This window comes from Bos taurus, chromosome 22, assembly GCF_002263795.3.
Source record: "Bos taurus isolate L1 Dominette 01449 registration number 42190680 breed Hereford chromosome 22, ARS-UCD2.0, whole genome shotgun sequence".
NCBI classification, from domain to species: Eukaryota; Metazoa; Chordata; class Mammalia; order Artiodactyla; family Bovidae; genus Bos; species Bos taurus.
Window position 1 is genome coordinate 16,623,860 of NC_037349.1, and position 25,647 is coordinate 16,649,506.

At 47.3% G+C, this 25,647-nt stretch overlaps 1 protein-coding gene and 1 long non-coding RNA gene across 3 annotated transcripts; one reads left to right on the forward strand and one right to left on the reverse strand.

Annotated features, from left to right (window-relative positions):
* Positions 1–612: 612 nt before the first annotated feature.
* TATDN2 (TatD DNase domain containing 2) lies at positions 613–22,938 on the reverse strand. 2 transcript variants are annotated; one of them, XM_002696881.7, is made up of 8 exons: positions 22,278–22,938; positions 21,712–22,143; positions 14,694–15,188; positions 7,897–8,763; positions 5,915–6,042; positions 4,555–4,738; positions 3,964–4,139; positions 613–3,585 (listed from the first exon to the last, which is right to left on the reverse strand). In XM_002696881.7, exons 2-7 carry the CDS (start codon positions 22,135–22,137, stop codon positions 3,999–4,001), a joined length of 2,241 nt encoding a protein of 746 aa, XP_002696927.1. In that variant the 5' UTR covers positions 22,138–22,143; positions 22,278–22,938; the 3' UTR covers positions 613–3,585; positions 3,964–3,998. The 2 variants fall into 2 exon arrangements, with proteins under 2 accessions (XP_002696927.1, XP_059736005.1); XM_059880022.1 differs by lacking the exons at positions 613–3,585; positions 3,964–4,139 and adding an exon at positions 4,265–4,353.
* On the forward strand, positions 4,738–7,901 carry LOC101906342 (uncharacterized). Its single transcript, XR_239338.4, has 3 exons — positions 4,738–5,433; positions 5,854–6,071; positions 7,280–7,901. It is a non-coding gene; the product is annotated as an uncharacterized lncRNA (long non-coding RNA).
* Positions 22,939–25,647: the final 2,709 nt, after the last annotated feature.

The window sequence follows — 25,647 nt, forward strand, 5'->3', positions numbered from 1 at the left end:
CAGTCAAGACTGAACAGTATCTCCCTGGAGGACATCTGCACACAGTAGGCATTCAGTTATCCTAACAGCCACCCTTTACTGCATTCCTGCTGTGCACCAGGCGCTGTTCTAAACACATCTCACATGAATTTAATGTAATTTCAGTTAATTTCCACAACAAACCCACTTAAGAGGAAGAAGACTGACGTTCAGAGGAATTAGGTGACTTCCCGAGGCCACGTAGCAAACAGGTTTCCGACCAACCCAGAGCTGTGGGCTTGGGCCTAGGCGCCCCCATGTTCTGCTGTTCTCAACCAGGGTCACCCTCTTGCCCTGCTACCTAAGGTAGCCTTTTGTTTCCATTTTTCATTTTCATTCATAAGACATGGGATCAACTTGGAGTAGGCCAAGGACAATTTCAAGTTGACAACTGGAAGAAATAAAAACTGACTGCAGGGAAACAGGGGACACACTTGAGAAAATGCAGCATTTCACACCTGGTCCCAGCCAGCCTTCTCAGACCTGCCCATGTCACTTCCCGACAACACTGCCTTCCGGCTCTCCGAAGCAGGTACATTTACACCCTGGGCTGAGCAAGGTATTTACACAGGAAAAACAAAAACAACAAAAATGTCCTTATGAAGAAATTGTTTTATAAATAATATGCCCAGTACATCAGAATGATAGCACGTGTGTTTAACTTCTTACACACTTACAGGGGTGTAAGAAATTCCCTTAGGACAGTGTACACAGAGGAGTCGAGACCCATGCTTAGCAACCACACTTTGGTCTGAGTTCACTTCCAAACACTGTTGACAGACGAGCATTTACAGCAAGCAAGAGGGCTGCCTGGCCACTGACCGACAGTCCTGCTGCCGTCCTGGGCACTGCGTTCAAGCAGCGTACAGCGGACATTCGCCTGGATTTTACAGAAATGAGTGACACAAAAAGGAAAGTGCTCACAGTAAATGATTACTATTGGTCCCAAGCTTAATACACAGGGAAAGGTGGAAAACACCAGGAAAGCTGAGAGCAGATTTCCAGCCGCAGAGACTATCTCTGTGTCACGCAGACACAGCTGCCGTGCACTCAGCTGGGATGGAGCTGAGACTGAGGAATGTGCTGGAAATACACAAACCAATGACTGTGCGTCCCAGATGAGGCATTAACAGATTCCAAATTCATCAACTGTTCTTGGAACAGAGCCTCCCTTTGGACAGGCTTACTTTTGGCTTGAGCACTTCTGTCCAAGGATACCGTAAGACAGGAGGAAGTTCTGTTTCACTGCGTCCAGAGTTTGCCCAGAGGCACCAGAGTTCACAGTCCAGAGCCCACAGTGCAACGGAGCCATCAACAACACCCTTCTTTCTTCCATTTTTTCCCTCCTGTTTCATTGGTCGGAACAAAGAACGTGTCTATTTTTCAAGGCTAAGAAGCAGAAGTGTATCTGGGTGTTCCTGGGCCGTAAAATGAGAGTAAGTGCTTAGAGGCAGCAGAGATCTGGAGAGGGTACCCAAGCTGCTTACTTCCAGCTGAATTCTGCTGAAGCACATATTCGAGAAGGTCTCCAGACCTCTGGATCCTTAGGGTACAAAGGTAGGAAACAACCAAACCGCTGCTAACACTGAGAAATACAAACACACATGGAGACCATGGGCTGAAGATCCATCACTTTATTTTCAGAAAGAGATGGCCAAAGGGGACGAGGGGGCAGAGATACAGAGGCATGCCAGCAACACAGCAGAAACAATCCAGTTGGCCATCTAAAATCTGTAAATGAAACACAGTGCCAACTGGCTTTCACCCCCCTTCACCCCCCATCCCGCCTGCCACAGGTCGCATTTCACTGTGTAACAGAAATGAAAATCCTTAATCCTGGAGATAAAAGTAGATAGCACCTGGTGCTTCACCTTGGCAGGGAGACTGCGATGGCTCTGAGACATCCACTGAGTTGTCACTTTTAATCATTGCACGCGGGCCCGGCTGGTTTCCCTCGTTGGTGTCGTGATTTCCAGGCCTTGTCGTGAAGGAGACGGCTAAGCGGCAGTTCATTTGGGGAACAATGAAGCACTCTGAAACACTTAGTCCTCCAAATCTTCCAAGCAGGAGAACAAGGCTCTGGACTCCCCAGATCTGAGGCACAGATGATGCACAGCTGATCCATGGAAGGTGGACAGTGAATCAAGGCCCACTTCCCAGTCCAGCAACTTAGGTCCCCGGGCAAGGAGGAAATACCACACACGAAACGCCAAGTCCTTTTCCTTGCAGCTCACGAGGTTCCAAAGCACCTTCCACAAACACCTAGAGGGGTCCAGCGCGAGTGATGGATCTTACGGTTTCGGCTCCTGGTCTCCAAGAGACAAAGGACTCAGGGTGGCCTGTCTCACTGAGGAAGCTGGAAGTAAGGATCCTTTTGTGCCAAGTGCCAGAGCGTCCTCACTCTTAACCTTTGACTGTCATAACCTTCCAGGGTCTGTATGGAACATACTTTCACAAGGCACCAGCAGGGCACAGAGCACAGCTCAGAATTTGAGACGGCCTGGCTGCTCAGAGTCCGAGGAGGGGCTCTGACTTCCACCATGGAGAAAGAACACAGTGGAGGCCAAGGTGAGGGAGAGCCCCAGGCCGGGAAATGGGAGATTCATGGACACCAGGCCTCTTGTTCTGCATAGGCAATGGACAGGGCTGGGCGGCACCAGCAGAGCTTTGGAGAATTAAACTGGTTTACCTCTCGACCTGGGTGGGGCGCACAAGGGGCCATTACGAGAGATGGAACAGAAGGAGTATTTTTGGTCCACTGCTGCAGAAGGGGGCAAAGCGGAGGCCAGCGGGGCTCAGAGCCCCGAGGGCAGGCTAGCAGTTTCTGCGGCAGACTGGACCGTTAGCGGTTAGTTCAACATAACCGAGGGGGAAGAACACCTTCCCTGGGGTCCTTGTCCTCAAATAGGCTTCCTCCTCAGGTCCTCCAGTCAATCCAGGGTTCCCTCAGCCAGAACTTGCCCTGGACAGTGGACGCCCCTCGGCCCTCTCTGTGTCAACAGCAGTGGAACCAGTGAGACCGCAGCCGAGGTCCTTCAGCCAGTGCTGACGCAGAAATGACACTGGCGACAGTGCGGGCCAGACTGAAGGTTATCCAGGGGAGCGAGGGGCTCCTTCACCGGCCACAGGAGCATCAGCCTCCAAGACAGGTCTCTGGCCAACGTCCCCCAGAGATTTCCCACTCGGGATTTGTGTTTTGAGTGGAGAACCAGGAACCACACCACTGGCTCACGCGCACTAAACGAGGAGCAGTGTGACTTCACACACAGACTGCTTGCGCCTAAGCCACAGAGACAAGCTCGGAGTAGGTGAGTTTGCTGCACCCTTACACCCTCCCCTTCTGCCCAAGTCACCCTGGAGCACCACGGCCAGGAGGCCAGCCCAAGCCCCTCGCCCACCCACTGCACCCCATCCCACCCTCCCCAGCCTGAAGCAGAGGCCTCTGAGGAGGTCTCAGGAAACACCCTGTCCGGGTTTCCTCTGTCCCAGCTGGCTCTCCAACATCCTCGAGTGGGGACCCACAGGCAGAGCTCACGCGGCCTTTCTCCTGTCAGGCCGCTGGTCATCCTGCAGGGTGTGGGGAAGAGAAAAGGATGAAGGTTAAACTCAACTTCAGGGGTGTCCCTGGTGGCTCAGCAGTAAAGAATCTGCCTGCCAACCCAGGAGATGCAGGTTCGATCCATGGGTTAGGAAGATCCCCTGGAGAAGGCAACCCACTCTAGTATTCTTGCCTGGAGAATCCCATGGACAGAGGAGCCTGGAGGGCTCCAGTCAAAGGAGTTGCAAAAGAGTCGGACACCACCGAGTTAGCACACAAACTCAAGTTCACTCAAGACAGACCAGGCTCATTGCTCACCCCATGTTTACCTGCTCCACATTCATAGAGACCAAGTCATTTTTTGTCTTGGTTTTGCAAAACTACACATGTAATGTGATTTTCCCCACCTTTCCTAGGAGACTCCTGGTGGCACCCTCCCTGCTTAAAGACTGTAGAGGCGGCGGGTGTTCTCACGCAGGGTGGCCAAGGTGCTGGCGAGCGGCAGGTCTTTGACCCTGGCGATCTCTCGAACCGTGTGCAAGGCCAGGCCCGGGTGGGCGTACTGGCAAAGGCTCTTGGGAACCTGGAAGACACCAAGCATTCAGGACATCGCTGTGCTTTCTGTGCACAGCCGTCAGGCGCGTGTCCCCCCCGGCCCTTCCCGAGCAGGGCCTCTGGAGCTGTGTAGAGACCCCTTTACCTGCAGGTGCAGGGAGAGTCCCAGTCAGGGGGGCTCTGGGTGAGCAGGGTCCCACGCTTCCTTGGACAACCCTCTACAGGGTAGGGCTTTGCACTGCCTGGAAGAGAGTGGTTACCCTTCAGCTTCTCAGCCCCCTAGACTTTGGTTCTGCAAAGCAACAGAGAGGAGACATCTACACAGCCAAGGGCGGGACCTGGAAAGGTACTGGGCGCTCTGGTCCTGCCAGCCTTGCACGGGTGACCGCCCACCGCCCACCCTCTCTCCTCAGCGCCTCAACTTAGCTTGAAGACGGCCCTACCTGTCGAGGCAGGAAATAGGGAGCATCCGTCTCTACGATGATCCTCTCCAGCGGGATCTGTTTCAGAGCTTCCCGGGCCTCCCAGGCGGAGGAGTAGGTCAAGACGGCTGTGAAGCCCACGGACATGTTGGGAAAGTGGTCCAGCAGGGGCTCGATGACCGGGTAGCTGCCGGTGAAGCAGTGCCTGCGAGGAGGAGAAGCCCACATCAGGATTCTCTCGTTACCCCCTCTGCCGAAGCCCCAGCTCCCTCTAGACACTTCACCTCTTCTGAGTTAATGTTGCTGGACAAATTCTCAAAAATGCAAAGACTGCATCCGAGGGAAGGACTCACAGTCAACATAGCCAGAAGCAAAACTGACAACCGCAGCCCCTCCGGATCACGATACTATGGGCAGAAGTTACGTCCATGTCATCGAGTACACCGGAAGGGGCCTACGGGTGAATTTTTCTTCTCTTAGCCTGACACCTGTCCATGTTCTTAGTACCATATACACCAGCCCAGAAGGGCCGAGTGACTGTGCCTCGTCTCATCTCTGGCGGCCGCTCCACTCAGAGGCGTCACTCTTTGCCTGGGTGCCTGGAAGGCGGTGGTCTAGAGGCCTGACAGCCCCGCCCTCTTCAGTCACCTGTCAGAACCGGGCTTGGGATCTAGACTCTGTTTCTTCAGTTAACCCATCTCACCCATCTTGAAAGAGCCAGCTGGGCATCACCTCCTGGCCCCTTGTAGCCAGAGGCAGCTAAGGGCCGGTGCTCTGGCTCCCTGTGCCCAGCTCAGCCCCACACCCTCTGGGGAGTCACCAGCGGACCGTCTCTCACAGCTCCTCCAGGGCCCCCTCAAGCCAAGCCCATGCCCAGAACGGGTACACGGCAGGAGGCTGGTGAGTTTACCCAACTAAAGAACCCCTAGATACCATTTACAGAAGATACCTCCTGGACTTCAAGGTGGGGTAGGGAGGAGTGGGGAGGGATGAGCTTTCAAACTGCAAGGAGGAGAGAGAGTTTCTTTTCTGGTGCCCTGGAATGGTGTGCTCAGTCACTGGGCCCACAGCAGCTCCCCCCAGATCAACAGCTCTCATTTCTGAGAACTGAGCCTCCGTTACAACCTGCTTCATGGGATGGGGGTCACAGCGATTCAGGGTATTAGCTCAAACCATATGAAGCTGTCATTTTTTACGTAAAAAGTGGTCAAGTATCAGAAATTTCATATGGGTCAAAATGATAGCTAATCTTTTGAAAAGATTCTACGAAAAGACCTAACATTATCAATGCTCTTTTCTCACTGCGTTTGTTTTTCCCAGTAACATCCTAGACAGAGGGACATGTTCACTTCCTTTGCCCGCTGAAGTTCCAGGCTCTCACCTGTGAATCTTGTAGTCTGGAGGCACGAGTTTTTTCATGATTTTCAGCAGATCTTCATCAGCTTCCCGGCAGTGGATCACCAAGGGCTTCCTCAGAGACACGGCCAGCTGTAGCTGCCTCTCCAACACCTGCGGGAAGGCAGTGGCAAAACCTGTGGGTGAGGGCCATTCTGGATGTCTGTTACCTCCAGAGCAGCCAGTCCAGTGGGCAACCCCCACCATCTCCCATTCTTTGTTTTTAAGCTCTATAATGCATAATAATAGCTAACATTTACTGACTGCTTACTAGATAGTAGTAGTATTTAGGTGTATTATAACCTGTAATCCTCAAAAACACCCTAAGATAGGGTGCTCAGCCCATCATGTAAAGAAACGGAGGCTCCAAATGAGGCCAGATAACTTGCAGCTGATTAGCTGGAGCACCCCGATTCAAACCAGAACCCAGGCTCTGCATGGAGCAACCACTAGGCAAGGCTTATTTGGGGCTCCAGGGGCGGGACAGGGCTCAGAAGCAGCACTCCAAGATAAGTGTGCTCTCCTTTACTGCCCCTGCCCCTACTCCCACTCCCAAGAGGGAGCCCATCACCTTGCACACTTTTTCCTCCGTGAAAAGTTGCCATGGATGTATCTGCATGATGCCTGACTCTCAGAGGTGCTCAATTATGTGTGGAAAGAATAAATACTAAAGCTATATCCTGCAACTTGCTTTCTTAACCAAAATCACATCTGCTAGGTGACTACCTACAGATACATTTAAAAAAACAATGCTCTTAATATTTCCATGAGTAGTTTTTTCCAATCATGGAATATAATTCACGTTGGAATTTTTAACATCAAATTAGAAGATGCTTTGAGTCAGGTGACTCACTTGAGAATGACATGTTCAAGTCCAGCGCTCGCACTACCTTGTCTCAAGATAGCGGCAAAGAGCCAATACCAATTCTGACGTAACTCAGGTTTAACCTGTGTTTTCAACTAAAGGAAAGTGAGCCAGGAAACCAACAACATGGAATGCTTTCAAGCACTTTAACGATGAGCTAATCCCAGTACCGACAGCCCACTGGAGCCCTCTTTAACATATATGCCCTCTTTGAACTCCTCCAGAGGCAGAAGGCTGCAAGAGATTCTAATTTCAACACTTAATTTTTGCTTCTAAAAAGCTACTATTTGCATAATCAAACTACTATAGACTTGGGGTGGAACATTACATGGCTGTTAAAAAAGCATATTTTTCAAAGAATATTTAATGAAGCGGGAACATTTTCACGGTGGAAAAAACATTCAAACTACTACTTTCTATTAATCTCCTAAATTCTTTTTTAAAAGATACGTACATACAGCACTCATTTCCTTGATTCTTTGACAGGTACTCATAAGACATGCCACCAACTGTTCCATGCAACTCTCCAAGGGATAGCGACAATAAAAGTATGAATTCCAAAACACATCTGAATTTTAAAAACTATTAAGAAGAAAGACTTGTTAGGGGAGGAACAGTGGCTGCAGTGGAGCACGTGTCCTCCTCAGGAGCCAGCAGAAAAAGAACAAGAGGAAATGAAGCTCACTACAAGGGAGAAGTCATGGTCGCTCTCTCCTGGATTGGGAAATGATTCTCTTTGCTCATTTGTGTGTTTTGCAAAATATGCTGCAATGGGCACACTAACTTTAAAATCAGAAGAAAAACATATTGTTTAGTTAAACAAACAAAATGTGTTGCTTCCCAAGAAGGAATGGAAGCTTTGACATTTGTATCATTAGCTGTAAAGGTCATTCAGCCCCTACCCTCTTCTTTCGTAATACAACTGAAAGGAAAGCAACAGCTTGCGAAGCATTTGACCAATGACATCTGGGGTTGGGGAGAGGGGGTCTGGATAAGAGCAATCATGTTTTTAGAGATTCTGAATTCTTTAGTTCCCAAAGTGGAGAAATGCTTACGTAACCACTAAGAGAGGAACACTGTGAGCAAACGAAGGACGACATTACCTTGTGCTGCTCTGGGACAGGCGTGGTGCACTTGTGAGAATAATCCAAGCCCATCTCCCCGAATGCCACAGCCTTGGGGTGCCTCAAGGCCTGCAGAAGATTCCTTTCTTGACTCTCACTGTAGTAACGTGCAAAATGCGGGTGACAGCCAAAGGCACCCCACACCAGATCCTCCTGCAACAGGTCCTCCCAGAGGCCATCAGTCAGGGTGCGAGGATCGCAGAAGTCAGAGATGCAGCCCTGAAACTCCTTAGGGAAGGAGCTGCTGTAAATCTTCCTGAACTTGCTGAAGGTCCCTTTGAATGACAGCTTGGAATACAGCATGTCCAAGTGACAGTGGGTGTCGATGAAACCCTCCAGCCTGGACTCCCGACGGCTCCTGGGCAGGGAACTAGACACAGGTTCCTCAGCAGGACGGGGCAGCACGTCCTCCTGGAATGTTCTTTTCTCCTTCACGTGTCCCTCTGAGCTTCTGGAGAAACGAGATGAACGAGACTTCCGGGATCTGCCTTCCTTGGCAGCCTCAGGCTCCCTGGAGGTGAGCGAGGGGCTCACCGTCGAGGTGGGGGAAGAGCCCCGGCACCTCCTGCCCGCCTGCATCGTGTCGCTGCTGCCACTGCCCACGGACGGGTATCTGGGGGTCTTGGGACCGCTGGCCCAGTAGCTGGCATAGTCACACCAGGGACTGCTGTACAAGTGAGCTGGGTACATGACGTAGTCCGTGGGGAAGGCAGAAGCCTCTGGAACTGTGGAGGGTTTTAGGGGGACGGGCTCCTCCTGAGAGAACCTGGCTGTGGAAATCTCGTCCACGTCAGACCAGTCACTTCCTGAAGAGGTGCGCTCCATCACCACCTCCCGGTCCTTAGGCTGCAGAGGAGGAAAGAGACAGAAGGTTTGCCTTTGACCTGTGTGAGGACAGCCTCCCATGCTCGGCCACCAGCCAAATAGAGGCCCTGGCCACTCTCAGGCCACGGAGATGACACGGCATTGACTCCTTAGTGCACTTTGTCATCTGGCTTCCTGATTACTTTGCAGAAAGTGAGCCAGGTTACCACGGAATAAACTTGGGATCATGGTGTCATGTGCCCTCCCTGGAAGGGAGGCTGTGCCTGCATTCCCTTTCTGAAGAGCCCCTCTTGGGAAAAAAAACTGCTCTCTAGGACATACAGGGTATGGGGGGTGCAGTTGTTAGAGAAAAGCACTGCCCAGCATCTCATCACTAACAACAGGTCTGTTGCGCATTCAAAATATACCACCATGCAGTTGGAGTCCTTGGAGGCTGTGTCTGCAAATTCTTTGACGTTACTCTCCATTGAAAGTGGGGTCTGTGACCCCTCCCCTTGAACCTGGGCCAACTTGTATGGTAACTGACAGAGCCGGAAGGGACTGCAGCTTCCAGGACTAGGTCAAACCAGTCTTGCTCCTCTGGGGGAGGTCGACTACCGTATGACTTCTGAGCACCCACAACCACATCCTAGAGGTCACAGGTAGGTGCCAAGCACCAGCTGCTAGACATGTTCACATGTAAGCACGTCAATAAAATACCTCTCACATACACTAACAGATAATTAACACCTTTGCAATCTAGCTCTTCAAAATATATTTCACTATTTCCTCTTCCCCCAACAACAAAAGTTAATCTGATTAAAATTATAAAAAATGTCCAAATGGAAGGTAAGGGTTTCTCCTCAAAATGATACTTCCCTTTTCTGAGGGTTCATTTCATATTTAAGTCCTCACAAAGTCTCTTGTAGACAAGATACACTCTTTTATTTGAAGAAGATAAATGACCCTAAACAAAACTCAGTCAAGCTAATTTGAGTATTTATTTAAAGAGGTTCCTTAAACTCTTTTTTTTTTTTTTAAAAGGGAGATGGGAAGCAAAAAAAGGTAACAGATTTAGTAATTATTCCTGGGGGTATGACCTCACGATTCTCTGCTAGATATCATTTTAAACAAAGGTTTTAAAGATAGTTTTTAGTTTTTTATAAAGATAACTTTTTAAAAAGCAATAAGCTAAGTGGTTACGTATAAAATTACACTGGAAACTTAAAAAACATAAAATATGTAGGAGGAGGAATAGGGCAACATAGGGCCAGTTGGAAAGCTACTTTTCACTAAATACATTTTTTAGTTTTAAACCCTGGAAATATATTTCCTAAAATACTAACTGAAAGAATAATTAGACATGGTTACACTGTAGGATGCCCCAAAATTTACCTCCCAAGACTGAACAAATGCAAAGGGATTTGCAAAGGGAACAGCTACTTGTAATGTGGGATAGAATTTCCAGGGACAGAATAATACAGACCAAAAAGTGCTACATCGTATCAATGAGATCTCAGCTACAGGAAATTCTACAAGTCAAAAGACATCTTTTTTTGTTTAATATATGTAACAACAAATAACATGGAATGGAAAGGGGAGGAGGAATCTACAGAGACTAAGAGATTTAACACTTTAGAAAATGACACAGATGACTCTTACATCCTGCTTCAAACAAACTGAAACAATCATGAAATAGGGAAGTTTAATCACTGACTGGATATGTGTGCTCAGTTGCTCAGTCGTGCCCGACTCTCTGCGAGCCCATGGACTAGCCCACCAGGCTCGTGTGTCCATGGGATTCTCTAGGCAAGAATAATGGAGTGGGCTGCCATTTCCTTCTCCAGACTGACTGGATAGTTGACCCTATTAAGGACTGGGGGGACAGGGCAGAGGGAGAGATTAGAACTGTAGTTATGCTTGTTTTTTCCCTAAAGATCCTAATTTGAGAGATAAACACCAAAATATTTATGGGGAAATGATATGGTAGGTGCAGTTTTCCTCCAAATAATTTGTGGAGAGAAAAGGGATACAGAGCTCAAACAAGACAAGATCGGCAGTGAGTTAACACTTATTGATGATGAGTAATGGGTAAGTGGGTAATTTTCATAAATATTTTGAATATCTCATAATAAAAACTTTAAATGGAAATAACAGCAATTAAAATGCTAACTCAGATGTAAGGGTAGGGATGTCCTCTGGCTGCTTCACAAACTATTATCTGAGAGTACTGGTTAAAAACAAAAAACTAATTCTGCAGTTCCATCTCAGACCTCTTGAGTCAGGTTCTCATTCTTCTCATCAGGGAAGTTCAGGAAATCACATTACATGACTCAAAAAGTAACTCCAGTGACAACAAAGACCATGTCAGAGAAACATGTGAAAAGGTTCAATAAAACTAATCAAATATGAGGGGGTGAGAAATGGCAGAGTAGGGGGAAAAATGACTTCAGAAAATGCACATGTACCTAGGAATACATATGATAAACAGACTTTGGCGACATCATCTAAGACCTTGAAAGACTTTATATATAGTCAAGTTGGCCAGGAAAAGGTTTTGGATTTCCTTTTTGGGAAAATTGACAATTACCTATACTCAAGATTGCCTAAGGTTCAAGTACATATGGTGAAATTTAAAGCTGCATTTATTGAGAGTCTACTATACACGAGGCACTGAGCAAAGTATTTTCATGTATTAATTTAGCATTCAGCAAACTTCAGCCCACAAGCCAAATCCAATACACTGCCTGTTGGTTTAAGTAAAGTTTTATTGGAATATAGCCAGGCTCATTCACTTTAATATTGTCTCTGGCTGTTTTCATGCTATTACAGAAGAGTTGAATAGTTGCAATGGAGGCCTTAAAAGCTCAAAAAACCTAAAATATTTACTATCTGGTCCTTAACAGACAGTCTGCTGATCCCCATATTAGTCTGTAATAACATTTAAAGAATCATGCCTTTTTATATAGAGGAAGAAACGGGGGCTCAAAGAGGTTAAGTGACTTTCTCAAGACTGCAGTACACCAGCAGAGCCAGGATATGAACTCAAAATGTCTGATCTCAACACTCATCTGCTAACCTACCCAAAAATATCCTCAACAGGCAATCTAAGTGTCCAGTCTGACAAACGGGAGTTTGGGCATAGAAGTTTGGAAAGTTCACCCATACCAGGGAACTCCAGGCAGTGAAACAATGATCTACATTAGACAGAAACACAGGCATTATACACTGGGTTGGCGGGAAAAGTAGTTTACAAAACCTACTGCTCTTGGGGTTTCCAATTAAATACAGCACATGTGGGTTTTGTCCTTCCTGCCAAAAACCTATTAAAGTTATAGGAAATGGACTTGGAAAAGCATAAACCTATGAAGAGAAAGCATACAGAAAAAAGAGCAAAGCAAACTAAAAAAAAATCAGATACTAGAAAGCAGATAAAGGAACAGTCACTGGATAAGCAGATCACAGATGGCCAAAACCTAGGCCTGCAGTGAGAAAACCCCCAAAACATGCTGAATCATACTATAGGCCCCCAGAAGACCCAGGAATTGGAGGTATCAGAGCTCTCAAAATGAAGGCGAGGCTGGAGATGAAAGTAAGAGGATCTGTGAAGTTAGAGCCCCAGATCCTTGCTCCCATCCTGCACAGATGGGTCTGCCCCTTCCCCGCCCAGCAAAAGATAAGGTTCGTGCTTGGAAAAGTTAAGCCAAGGAGCCCGTGGAAGAACCAGGGACAACAGACACATAGCTGAGGGTCATCACATGTTAGACACTGATGAACCCAGCCACCCCCTCAACCTGACTCCTAAAACACTAGCAGCTGGACCTGTGCTCCTGAGCAGAGCACTGGAGGATTTGTCCCAGGGCCCCACCCCTCACCCCCCAGCAGCCTCTCAGGATGAAACTACAGGTGATCACATGATGTTATAGGCAGCAGTTGATAAGCCCACCCAGGCACCAAGACTTCCAACTGGCTTAATGCTTCATCGTTAAAATATGAACAGATACCAGAAACATCTGAGGAAAAGCCTAACACAAAAGATGACACCAAAATATTTAGGGGAAAAAAACAAAAAAACAGAAGAAAACTCTGAAAAAATAGTGTGGAAAGAAAACTTTGAAACAAACTTTTAATTCATATTCTCAGAGAAACAAGAGATGGTATTATAACCTCAAAATGAAACAGGATGTCTAAAAAAGGACAACTCAAAAAATTGAGCCAGTGTTTTATAATTTAAGCATGCCAAAAATTTTAAAAGCATGTTTATCATCATATGCACTCTCCTTAATTATGCATCAAGAAAGCAGAGATGAAAGGAGAGAGGAAAAAAGGAATCGTAAGGAATCAAAAGGAATATACCCTCAAAAAAGAAAGAAACATGGAGAGCAGACTACTTATTTTGACAATATTGAGAAGAAATTAATGGTACTGTTAGGGGAAGCACACTGACTGAAACCGCCCACCCTGGCCAGGCACCACAGTAACCATGTGCATAAGGTGTTTTATGACAGGAGGTCCTGGTAAGGAACACGGAAGGAGAAGGAAGAGTTCAGGAAAGGTCAAAAGGAGACACCACATGTCCAACCACCTCCCAGAATCCTCCTCTCTGGCATCCATCTTGGCTGAACAAGGCGTGCACCACCAGGAAGGACTCCAAGTCAGAATGATTGGCTAAGGACAACCCGGAAACGAATCCCATGACCATAAAACCCGAGACTGCAAGCCACATGGCAGAGCAGTTCTCCTGGCTTCCCTTACCCTACTGCTCTCCACCAGGGTGCTCTTTCCCAATAAAATCTCTTGCTTTGTCAGCACATGTGTCTCCTCGGACAATTCATTTCCAAAGGTTAGACAAGAGCCCAGTTTCTGGCCCTGGAAGGGGTCCCCCTTCCTGCAACAGTACTAGCAGTTTGGAGATGAAACAGTCATAAGAACAGAAAACTACAGGAAAGAAACAAAGATGAACTTCAAAGTAGACAAACTTTTATAAGATTGGAAATATAATCAGAGTATACTAAGTCAGTCAGCTATGAATACGGTCATAATAATTGTAAATAGATTTGACTAAAAATTGTATTATGAATCAGAGCTACAGGAAGGCAGAGAGGATACATTTTCACGTGTGGGTACCGTCTAAGTGTAGAGAACTAAATTCTCGTCTCCTGTGTAGAAAGTCCACAGATGTCTAAATTTTTAAAAAATAAACAATGTGAAATTACTTAGAAACACAGACTAGAAAGAGAGATGAAAGGGGCTACCTCCGACCAGCAGTCATGAAGCATGGGCAGAGATGGTACCACAGAGGAATGTTTTTTCCCTCCGAATCAGAAACAATGTTAAAAACTGCTCGTTTCCCTTCAGTGTTATTCGGTGTCACCCTCTCCCTCCTCTAGAGCAACAAAAGTTTATCTGAATGTAGTGTTTCCCAGATGGAAGTCAGTCTGGAATTTTCCAGATTCTCTTGCAAGTGTTGGCCAGATTCTTCTCAACAGATATGAGCAGATATAATGGGGACTACTACTGAGCCAAACTCTTAAAAGGGAGGGAATGTACTTTGCTCTTCTCCCCTTCCTCCTGGCTGGAATGTCAATGTAACATGCGGAGCCTGGTCACAGCCGCTCGAACCACAAGGTGGAAACCGCCGAGCGGCAGCAGAGTCAAGCAGGAGGCACCCAGGTCCCCCACACCATGGACCCATCCTCTATAAGGCAAACTGCTTAAGTCAATGTTATTTTGGCCTTTGTTACACAGGAACATCTGTATCTTAACATATAAATCATAAAACAAAGCTAGCACTGAATTGAGGTTTCTTAATAAATCTGAAAGGCATGATACAAGAGAACTATCAGTTTGTTTCCTGAAGCCCTGGGTAAGTCAAGGACTGCGTTGAATGAGTAATACCTATGATCAAACTAAAAAGACCAAGGACATTTAACAAAACTCAAAACTCCACGCTTGACCTGAGCTTGACTCACCTTCTGGCCATTCAAATGCGAGTCAGAGTCATCCAGAAACTCCAGGGGTGGAGAGCACTCTTCGGTGACCATCCTTCGGCCACCCAGGGGCTCCTCGCTGGGGCTCTCCTGAGGGTCTATCACCACCCTCCTGTCACAGAAGCTGCTCTTCTCCAGCACAGTGTCCTCCTCCTCCGCTCTGACCTCTGGGGTGGTCTCTTTCTCTTTCTGAGGAGCAGCCACACTGACACTCCCGGCTGGTCCCTCTCCGCGGCGGGGGTGCTCTGCGATGTGGGGTTTTGCCCGTGGGGCCGCCTCTCCCTTCCTCTTTGGCATCGACTTTCCCAGGATGCCCTGGATGGCCTTTAGGTAGATCATGGCGGAGCCCTGGTCTCGAAGTCTCTCCCTCTGCCTTTTCTGGACCTTGTGTGGTTCCTCCACTGTACCATTTTGACCCTCCGCTTCCGCTGCCAATTCAGAATCCACGGAGCTACGAGGGCTATCTTTGGAATCAACCTGGAGGAAAAAAATGAGAAATTATGAAAGGTGATTTCATATATGAAGCACTTAGCAAATGAGACATTAGTGGAGACGTCATGCCAGCCCCCAGCACAGTCAGCCACTGTTAACAATTTCAGTAGAAACTGGACTAGAAGAGCGAGCTAAGAGAGATGAAAGGGGCTATCTCCGAGCAGCAGTCACGAAAGATGGGCAGAGATGGGTACCACGAAGGATGCCTCTGCCCATCCTTTCTCTACAGCTACCACGAGGAGTTCTACAATCTGGCAATGCCGCTTAACATGCTTCAACGACTCTGTGTCTGCCTGACTCCTGAGTGTGACTCCGGAAGCTCTCCTCCCCAGTTGGCCCCCAACCTTCCTTCCAGCATCATCTCCTGCCTTTCTCCACTCACCCAGGTGTCCTGGAAATGAGGGAAGCACTGGAGAAGGGGGAAAGGAGGGCCCTGGAATAAGCAGCACCCCAAGCATCAGAACAGCATTTCATAATCCTTTTTGGGCACACACAGTTCTTGTTTCCTGAAATGTCCTTATCCGTCAAGAGAACTCAAATGGCACCTCTTCTGTGAGGACTTTCCCGATGCTTAAAGTCACTCACTCCTCTGACCCCTCGTACTCCAAATACCTCTGTTATCACACTCCACACCTCGCACTGTGATGAACTGTCTCATTCTCTGCACCACCAGCCCCAGCACGGCCTCACCCAAGCACTGGACATCCACTGAGTGAAGCAGAAGACAGGATCCCTCGTGAAAGTCTCATCACTCAAGAGCCAAGATGCACAATGCTTTCTCGTGTCTGGGTTGCGTGACCTTTTAAAGGGCCCCCAATGGAAGGATGCTGCCCTCTTCATCTCCCTGCTCCTCCCATCTAATGCTGGGCCAGGATGAGCAGGTGCTCAAAGGAGGGCAGCAGCCTCAAGAACACTGGCTGTGAAGTCAGACTGACCTGGGATTATACTGTAGCTCTGACCTGTACAAGCTGTGTGGCCTTGGTCCAGTCTCTTAACCTTTCTGAGTCTCACTGTCCCAGGGTCTACATAGCAGGTGCTCAAACATTTGTTCACTGGTATCTAAGCATTTGTTAAGTAAGACATAAAGATAACACTGCCATCAACTATACTTCAATTAAAAACAAACAAACAAGCTTAAAATCTTAAGGGTTTAGCATAACTATGGCTTTACTTCTCAAAAAAATAATAAAATAAAACAGATAACACTACCCACCTCACAAGACTGAGAATTATGTGAATGCACCTGATGTGAACTGACTCATTGGAAAAGACTCTGATGCTGGGAAAGATTGAAGGCAGGAGGAGAAGGGGACGACAGAGGATGAGATGCCTGGATGGCATCACCGACTCAATGCACATGAGTTTGAGCAAGCTCCCGGAATTGGTGATGGAAAGGAAGGCCTGACGTGCTGCAGTCCATGGGGTCGCAAAGAGTCAGACATGACTGATCGACTGAACTGAACAGAGGTCAAATATTGAGATTCACATTTGACAAGCTTTAGCTTCCCAGCTGACATTAATGGTACAGAACCCACCTGTAAGTGCAGGAGACGTTAAGAGACACGGGTTCAATCCCTGGGTCAGAAAGATTCTCTGGAAAAGGAAATGGCAACCCACTTCAGTATTCTTGCCTGGGAAATCCCATGGACAGAGGAACCTGGCGGGCTACAGTCCATGGGGTCGCAAAAAGTCAGACCTGAGTTACCTACTAAACCTCCTTCTCCAGCACATCATAAAGTTCAAACTTTTCCTTCCACTCTTCCTTCCCCAAACTGAATTAAAAATTTGGACATGTCATCAACAGATGGAGAGAGATTTCATGTTCCCAGGTTGGAAGAAACAATATTGTGAAAAATGACTATACTACCAAATGCAAGCTACAGATTTAATGCGATCCCTGTCAAACTACCAATGGTATTTTTTGAAGAACTAGAACAAAAAACTTCACAATTCATATGGAAACACACTAGACCCCGAATAGCCAAAGCAGTCTTGAGAAAGAATGGAGCTGGAGGAATCAACCTTCCTGACTTCAGATTATACTACAAAGATACAGTCATCAGAGAATGTGGCACTGGCACAAAAGCAGAAATATAGACCAAAGGAAAAGATAGAAAGCCCAGAAATAAAGCCGTGCACCTATGGGTACCTTATTTTTGACAAAGGAGGCAAGAGTATACAGTGGGGCAAAGACAGCCTCTTCAATAAATGGTGCTGGGAAAACTGGACAGCTACATGTAAAAGAAAGAAATTAGAACACTTCCTAACACCATACACAAAGATAAACTCAAAATGAATTAAAGAAATAAATGTAAGACCAGAAACTATCAACTCTTAGAGGAAAACATAGGCAGAACATAAATGATGATGTAAATCAAAGCAAGATCCTCTACGACCCACCCTCTAGAGTAATGGAAATAAAAATAAACAAGTGGGACCTAATTAAACTTAAAAGTTTTTGCACAGCAAGGAACTATAAACGAGGTGAAAAACAACCCTCAGAATGGGAGAAAATAAGAGCAAATGAAACAACTGACAAAGGATTAATTTCCCAAATATAGAAGCAGCTCACACAACTCAATGCCAGAAAAACAAATCACCCAGTCAAAAAGTGGGAAAAAGACCTAAACAGACATTTCTCCAAAGACATACACATGGCTAACAAACACATGAAAAGATGCTCAACATCGCTCATTATTAGAGAAACGCAAATCAAAACTACAATGAGCTATCACCTCACACCGGTCAGAATGGCCATCACAAAAAGTCTACGAACAATAAATACTGGACAGGGTGTGGAGGAAAGGGAACGCTCTTGCACAGTTGGTGGGAATGTAAACTGATACAGCCACTATGGAAGATGGTATGGAGATTCCTTTAAAAACTAGGAGTAAAACCACCACATGACCCAGCAAACTCACTCCTAGGCGTATACCTCGAGGAAACCAAAATTTAAAAAGACACATGTATCCCATTGTTCACTGCAACACTATTTACAATAGCAAAAATATGGAAGCAACCTAGGTGTCCATCAACAGATGAATGGATAAAGAAGCTCTGGTACATACATACCATGGAATATGACTCAGCCATAAAAAGGAATGCATTTGAGTCAGTTCTAATGAGGTGGATGAACCCAGAACCTATTATACAGAGTGAAGTAAGCCAGAAAGAGAAAAATAACCATCATATACTAAAAGACAGTACTGATAAATTTATCCACAGGGCAGCAATGGAGAAACAGACAGAGAGAACAGAATTATGGATACAAGGCGGGTGGGGGAGGAGGGCAGCCAGAGGGTGAGATGTATGGAGAGAGGAGAGAGTAATGCGCAGATGTACACTACCATACGTAAAATAGACAGCTAGTGGGAATTTGCTGTATGACTCAGGGAACTCAAACGGGCTCTGTATCAACCTAGAGGAGTGGGACTGAGAGGGAAATGGAAGGGAGGTTCAAGAGGGAGGGGACACGTGTATACCTATGGCTGATTCATGTTGATATTTGACAGAAAACAACAAAAGCCTGTAAAGCAATTATCCTTCAATTAAAAAAAATTAGATATGTCATACTAAAGGCTAAACATAAGGTAGGTGAAGGTGCTCACAATAGAGACATTTAACCTTCTCTATAAAGTAAACGAAAATCATCAACTACCGTTAGAATCTGAGGGACTTCCCTGGGGAGTCCAGTGGTTAAGAATCCTCCTGCCAATGCAGGGGACATGGGTTAGATTCCCGGTCCTGGAACTAAGATCCCACGCGACACGGGGTGACTAAGCCCATCTGCCACAACAAAGACCCAGCACAGACCAAAAAAAATTTTCTAAAAATCTGAGAAAACCTTGCCCACAATTATCCTGGAGGTAATATGGCACAAGATGATGATGCTGGCCAGCAGGAATCGCTAACGATTCCAAAATGCCAGTGTAGCTATGGTCTAAAGGTGTTCCCCACAAAATTCAAATGTTGAAACCTGATCCCACGGTGGTGTTATTCTGCGTGTTCTTTGGGAAGTGATTAGGTCATGAAAGTGACTAATTCTTACTGACAGGATCAGTACCCTAGTGAGGGGGCCCCAGACAGCTTCCTTGTCCCCTTCTGTCATGTGAGGACATAAAGAGAAGTCTGTGACCCAGAAGAGGGTGCTCACCAAGCTGGCACCCTGATCTCAGACTTCCAGTCTCTCGACTTTTGAGCAATTTCTGCGGTTTATAAGCTACTCAGTCGGTGGCATTTTGCTACAGCAGTCAGAATGAACCAAGATAAACATCTTCTCCTCGGAATATCCCATGACCTGGCACACAGACTTCTCTGATGAGGGGGACACACAAAGCTACGTGTGTACGTCTCCAAGTCCTCAGAGCAAATGCAGAAGGGCAGGTGGAGGGGTGGGAAGAGGCAGGTGAGTGGTGACTTGTTAGACAACAAGTCTGCAAATGACTGTAGAAAAAAGCGGGTAAGAGGGGAAGGTCAAAGAGGCATTTTCAAATCATTTAAATAAGTACTGTGCCTCGTTTTCAAACAAACCCTCTCTAGGGAGAGTGCTTAGCAGTGCTAGAGAAGGATAGTTGGGATTAATTCTATCAAGTCTCAGAGTGTACTGACATGAATGATCTTCCAAAGGCGCAAATCTGCCTTCCTTCTATACAGAACTCCCTAATGGCTTAGAATAAATCCAAATTCCCTTGGCTCCTAACACCCCACTGCAAGCTGCCCCCTACCTAGTTCCTCAGCCTCCATTCCACCAAACCATATCCTGAGGCAGTCTCGTGACTTCTTCAGGCCTCCCTCCAGACATCATGCCCCTGAGAAGCCCCCTCGTGGGGCCACCATCCAACAGAGTGCTTGACACACAGTCCTCATGTAAGTGCTTATGACTGACAGCAGGCCAAGGAAAGAACCCCAGGACTTCTGAGACAGGACCAGACTGCTCATTTCTCCAAGGGGAACCGAGAGAATGACTGGTAAAGCAGGCCCTTGAGCCCTGGAGGAGAGGCGTGTCTGTCATTAGATGAGACCACGCCCCATCAGGGGCCACGCCCTCAACGCTCGAGTTCCGGCCCAAGAGAACCCGAGCCCAGCACGCAGCGCACCTGAAAGACTAGGCTAGAGTCTTCCCCGCCTCACGATCTGGTTATTGGATTCAATTTAATCAACTGATCGTTTTACCCTGTACCCCAAACCACTGAAACTGCATCAAGGATAAATGACAAGATCAAACTAGCCTCATATTTACCTCATTTACATGTGTCATATTAATATACTTCATATTACCTACACTTATGTCAAAGACAAACCCTTTCAACTCACCATTAAATTTTTTTTTTTTTTAAATCAATGTGCCCACACAAGGGTTCTGACCGTGAGGGCCACATTGAAAACACGTGGAACACTTCTCCTAAGGATAACAACCTGCCAGCAAGGACACAGAGCTAAATACAGCCTCACTTCTCAGTTCCACATCAGAAACCACTCAGCAAAGGCTTTAGGACAAACTGTTTTCCTTCTGGCTGGTTCCGGGTTTTTTAATGATAACTTTATTTAGGGGCAGCCCATCTTAACCAAGTTAAGACTTTGCCTTTCTTTGCTCCTCCACGTACAGAACTCCCCACCTCTAAACGCCCGTATCTCCAAAACCTAGAAAGCAAATCACAAGCAACTAGAAACACTGCCTGGCACAAGCTAGGACCTCGATGAATATTTGCTCAAAACCTAATTAAAGAGGTGGCTGACGCTCACACAGTAGCCGGCAACAAAACCCAGGACTCGTCTCCTCCCTCTAACCCGACTGGAAGAGACGGAACATTTCCAAATTCACGTTCAACTTTCTCTCTCTCACACACAGTGCAGGTGCTGAGAAAATTTAATCAATCCTTTAAAAAAAAAAATAAGTGGGTGAAATGCACCTCCTCCGTGAAGCACTCCTGCTCCCCAACATTATGAATTCATAACCCTCCCGTGTGTTCCCACTGGGGAACTAAATGTTGAACCTCTAAAATAACCCTGCCCCACCATGCAAAAGCCCAATGTGCTGGAAAACATAACCCTGGTGAAAAGCCACACCAAAAACCAAATCCTTTTTCTTGGTTCTGTGCCTCGAGGTAGGTATATGGCACAACTCAGTAAATTAACAACTAAATTGCATACACCTATGTCTCTGGGGCACGCCAGCCACCTGGCACAGCGAATCTCCACCATGACTGATTGATTGCCAGTTACAAGCACCTGATAAATACTTCAATACCAGGAATCTGCGCCCACACCCGTGCAGAACCTCAAGAATTTTAAGGTAGTTTCAAAGTGCTGGCAAGTTTGCAAACTACCTCTCAACGGAACTTCAGGCCATCCCCTGGCGTCTATCCAGTTTGCGCTTAGTGCCCTGGGAAGACCCCAGAGATCTTAACAGACATCTTTTTCTTAGCGTCCTTTCACCAAAACTCCACCGCCAACATCTCAATCCAGGTGGAAAGGGCTTTGCCGTTTGCAAGGCATTGGGGCCACTTACCTTAAGGCTGCAGGCTTCTTCCTCGAGAGAAGCCATTTCTTCTAGAGAAGGTCTGACAGAGCGCAGAGGGGATCCCCCTGACGAAAGGAACCCCTGTGAGCTCGGAATCAGGCCTCGTTTGCAGGCGGCCCCACCCGCACCTGGGCCAGAGGAATGGGAGGAGGAGGAGGAGGTGGAACTTCTGCGGCGGGAATGCGAGGAGGAGGTGGAACTTTTGTGGCGGGATGAGCCCCAGGACACATCGTCCTCTTTCTGGGCTTTCAGGCGCTTGGGGCTGCTGGCCCCTCCTGAACGCGACACAGAGCTGTGAGCTGGGCGGCTGGAGGGGGCCACATCACTGGGCTCCCGGAGGCAGCTGCGCTTGCGGGAACTCCGATCCGAAGTGCTGCTCCAGTGGTACTTGACCTTGCGCCGCTCCGACGCCATGGGCACCTGCAAGGTAAACAGGCGGCCGGGAGTCCACCACCTTCCCTGCTGGCTGCCCCTTCCTCCAGCCTCCCGCCTTCCCGGGAACCCCTGGGGGAGGGCAGGCCACTAGGTCACAGCCAGGGGATGACTTCACTGACCTTTCCCCTTTTCCACTGCCCATCACAGTTCTCAAGGTTTCAGAGACGCTAAAGCGCTTCCTATGTCGGCGATAGCAAACCGCTTCGAAGTCCAGAAGGTCCCAGGATTTACTAAAGGTTTCCTTCGATTAGGTTCCGAGCCCACAACGTGCTTCCGCGATTACCAAGAGCTTCAGTTTGCACAGCGCTACTTCGGGGATGTCAAAGCGCTTCCGGAACTACGACGCGCTCTGACTGAGTTTGCAATACAAAGCCCTTCGCAGATGTCAGCGCTTCAAACGGCTACAGGGCGCTGTTAGGTCCACACTTGGAGGCCAGTCCTGCAGCCCCTGGGCGGGCCCGCGGCCAGGAGGCCCGGAACGCCGAGCGCGGGCCGCAGAGCAGTACCAGACCGGCACGCAGCCCGCCCTGCCCCCGAGGCCCAGCCGACCAGCCCTGGGCCGGAAGGGGGCGAGCCGCCGCTCAGCCGGCGGCGCCCGGGTCCGCCTGCTCAGAATATCCCCGGGTCTGCCCGTATCCCGTTCCTGCTCTCGCCCCCGGACGTCGGCTCCGCAACCTGACGCCCTGCCCTGGCCGCCCGCTTGCCGTCCGCCCCAATCCTGCGGGGCCGGCCCTGCCTCCGCCGGAGCTGGGACCACACCGGCCTCTGCTGGACCCGCCTACCGGAACGAGTTGTACGGCCCGCAGCCCGGCGTGCGGCGAGGGCGGGTCCTGCGCTGAAGAGAGGGCGCCCATTGCTCAGATCAACAAGGGGCGGAGCTCCGGGCAAGACGGAGCCCCTCTGTTGGTCAGTAAGTCTGGAGGCGGAACCCTTCGCCTTACGAAACTCGTCCATTGGTCGGAAGCTAGACGGGCGGAGCCACACACGTTAGCTCGTAGAGCTGGAAGCAAAGGTGGGGTCGCAGTTCCTCAGGCTTGCGGATAGTGGAGGAATGGGGCACCGACTGATCCGTGCTCCCGCGGCTGTTCCCTGCTGCTCAGCGCTGTCCCCTTTAGCAGGACGCCTTCAGATTCAGATGCGCTGATCAAACCCACACTAGCGTCATCACTCCATTTACAGAGCAGGAAACTGGTTCAGAGACCCAGTGACAAACCCAGAAACTGACGGATTTGGACTCAGAAACTACGGGGTGAGGGGTGGGGGGGGGCAAAAGACTACACAAAAACGTAAACTATCCTCTGGCAAACAAACACCAAAGTTAAAAAACAAGGTACAAACTTGGAAAGATGTTTGCAACACATAGCAAGGGGCTCATGTCCTTACTATGTAAAAACTTTGACAATAAGATAATTAAGTGGGCAAAGGAAATGAATTGATGAATGTAACAAATAACAAAATTGATTAAATTTCATGTTGCCATATGAAAAAATGGCTCCATTTTGAATTATTTAATGAGTACAAATAAAATTATGTTTTCACCCATTAGGTTAGCAGTGATCAAAAAGCATGATGATATTCTCTGTAGTTGAGGATGTGCAGAAATGCACTCCCATACATCACCAACTGAGCTTATACTGATGTAACCTGTTTGGAAGGTTTGGTTGCAGGAAGAATGAAAACAATCTCAGTATCCAGCAAGTGACGTTAGTTGCGTAAATTACAGAATAACCATACAATGGAATAGCAGGCAAAAAGAAGGAAGTGCTCCAAATATACTGTTGAGGAAGAATAGCCAAGAAAGACAAGAAAAAACAGGATCCAGAATAAATGAAAATACTGTGTGTAGTAAAAAATGAGAAGTGGAGCCTCAAGATACAAAATTTTTTATGTCTGTGAGTAACCACTCTGTGTGCTTCTAATAATTTTATTGAGATATAATTTACATACCATAAAGTTGACCAATATATAATTCTATTATATTTTAGTATATTTAAAGTTGTGCAACCATCACCATAATCTAATTTTGGAACATTTCATCACTCTAAAATCTTGTGATCATTACCACTTCCCTCCCCAAACCACTCCCTGCTCCCCCATACACACACTCCTAATTTCTGTCTCTCTGAATTTGCCTGTTCTGGACATTTCACAAAAATGGAAGTATATATGTTTGGCTTCTCTTAGCATTATCTTTTGGAGAAGGCAATGGCACCCCACTCCAGTACTCTTGCCTGGAAAATCCCATGGACAGAGGAGCCTGGTGGGCTGAAGTCCATGGGGTCACTAAGAGTCGGACACGACTGAGCAATTTCACTTTAACTTTTCACTTTCATGCATTGGAGAAGGAAATGGCAACCCACTCCAGTGTTCTTGCCTGGAGAATCCCAGGGACGGGGGAGCCTGGTGGACTGCCGTCTATGGGGTCGCACAGAGTCGGACACAACTGAGTGACTTCACTTTCACTTTTCACTTTCATGCATTGGAGAAGGAAATGGCAACCCACTCCAGTGTTCTTGTCTGGAGAATCCCAGGGACGGGGGAGCCTGGTGGACTGCCGTCTATGGGGTTGCACAGAGTCGGACACAACTGAAGCGACTTAGCAGTAGCAGCATTATCTTTTCCAGTTCACCCATGTTGCATCAGTACTTCATGTTTTATGGTTGAATACAATTCCATTGTATGCATATGCCACACATTCTGTTGATGGGGCATTTGGGTTGTTTCTACCTTTTGGCTATCATGGATATTGCTGTTATAAAAACTGGGGTGCAAGTTTTTGTATGAACATGTTTTCATTTCTTAGATACATAGGAGTGGAATTTCTGGGTCATATGGAAACATTACCCAATCGGCAACTGTCCTCTATTGCTCAAAATGCTTTGGAAACATACTGTTCATAATTTGAAGGTGCTTACCACATCTCAGGTCCTTTTTGGGGTACATAACACAGACTCTAGTTGAATCCTAACAGCTACCAGAGCTTAAGACAAAGGTGTCAGTAGAAATCACTGTCCACCTGGGCTGGAGTCCACTCAGATTTCTTATGTACTAGTACAAAGCTGACCTTGCTGGGGGGCTGTTGAATGCCCTTTTACTATCAAACCTATGAAACTGGTACTTTTTATCCTCCCCCATTGTACAGATGAGGAAACAGAAGCTCAAAGTAACTCCCTAATTTGGCCCAAGATCATCCAACTATTAGCCAACATTTTAGAGCCAGCGCCCAACCTCTTAGCTACCTCACTATACCACTCATGGATGCAGAGAAACTTCTCCATATCATCTGGACACGCAACTAATTATGATACACATTAGCTTTCCCAATGTGTTTTTATCTTACGAAATAAAAAAATCACTATATTAGGCTTATTTAAAATAGGATACACTGAATTTAAACTAGCATTTTAACAAAAAGACTTGCAACATGACTTTTAAGAAATAAACCCATTGCATAAATGTTAGTTGAATAACAAAAGTAGACACTTAATG

What these genes read in the sequence shown, in the direction of transcription:
- TATDN2 (XM_002696881.7), bottom strand. Translation starts at nt 22,137, where the DNA reads ATGGCGTCGGAGCGGCGCAAGGTCAAGTACCACTGGAGCAGCACTTCG. An exon ending in AAGAAGCCTGCAGCCTTAAG is followed by an intron (nt 15,189 to 21,711) that starts GTAAGTGGCCCC and finishes TTTTTCCTCCAG; the next exon opens with GTTGATTCCAAAGATAGCCC. An exon ending in CTGTCCCAGAGCAGCACAAG is followed by an intron (nt 6,043 to 7,896) that starts GTAATGTCGTCC and finishes GCCTTCCCGCAG; the next exon opens with GTGTTGGAGAGGCAGCTACA.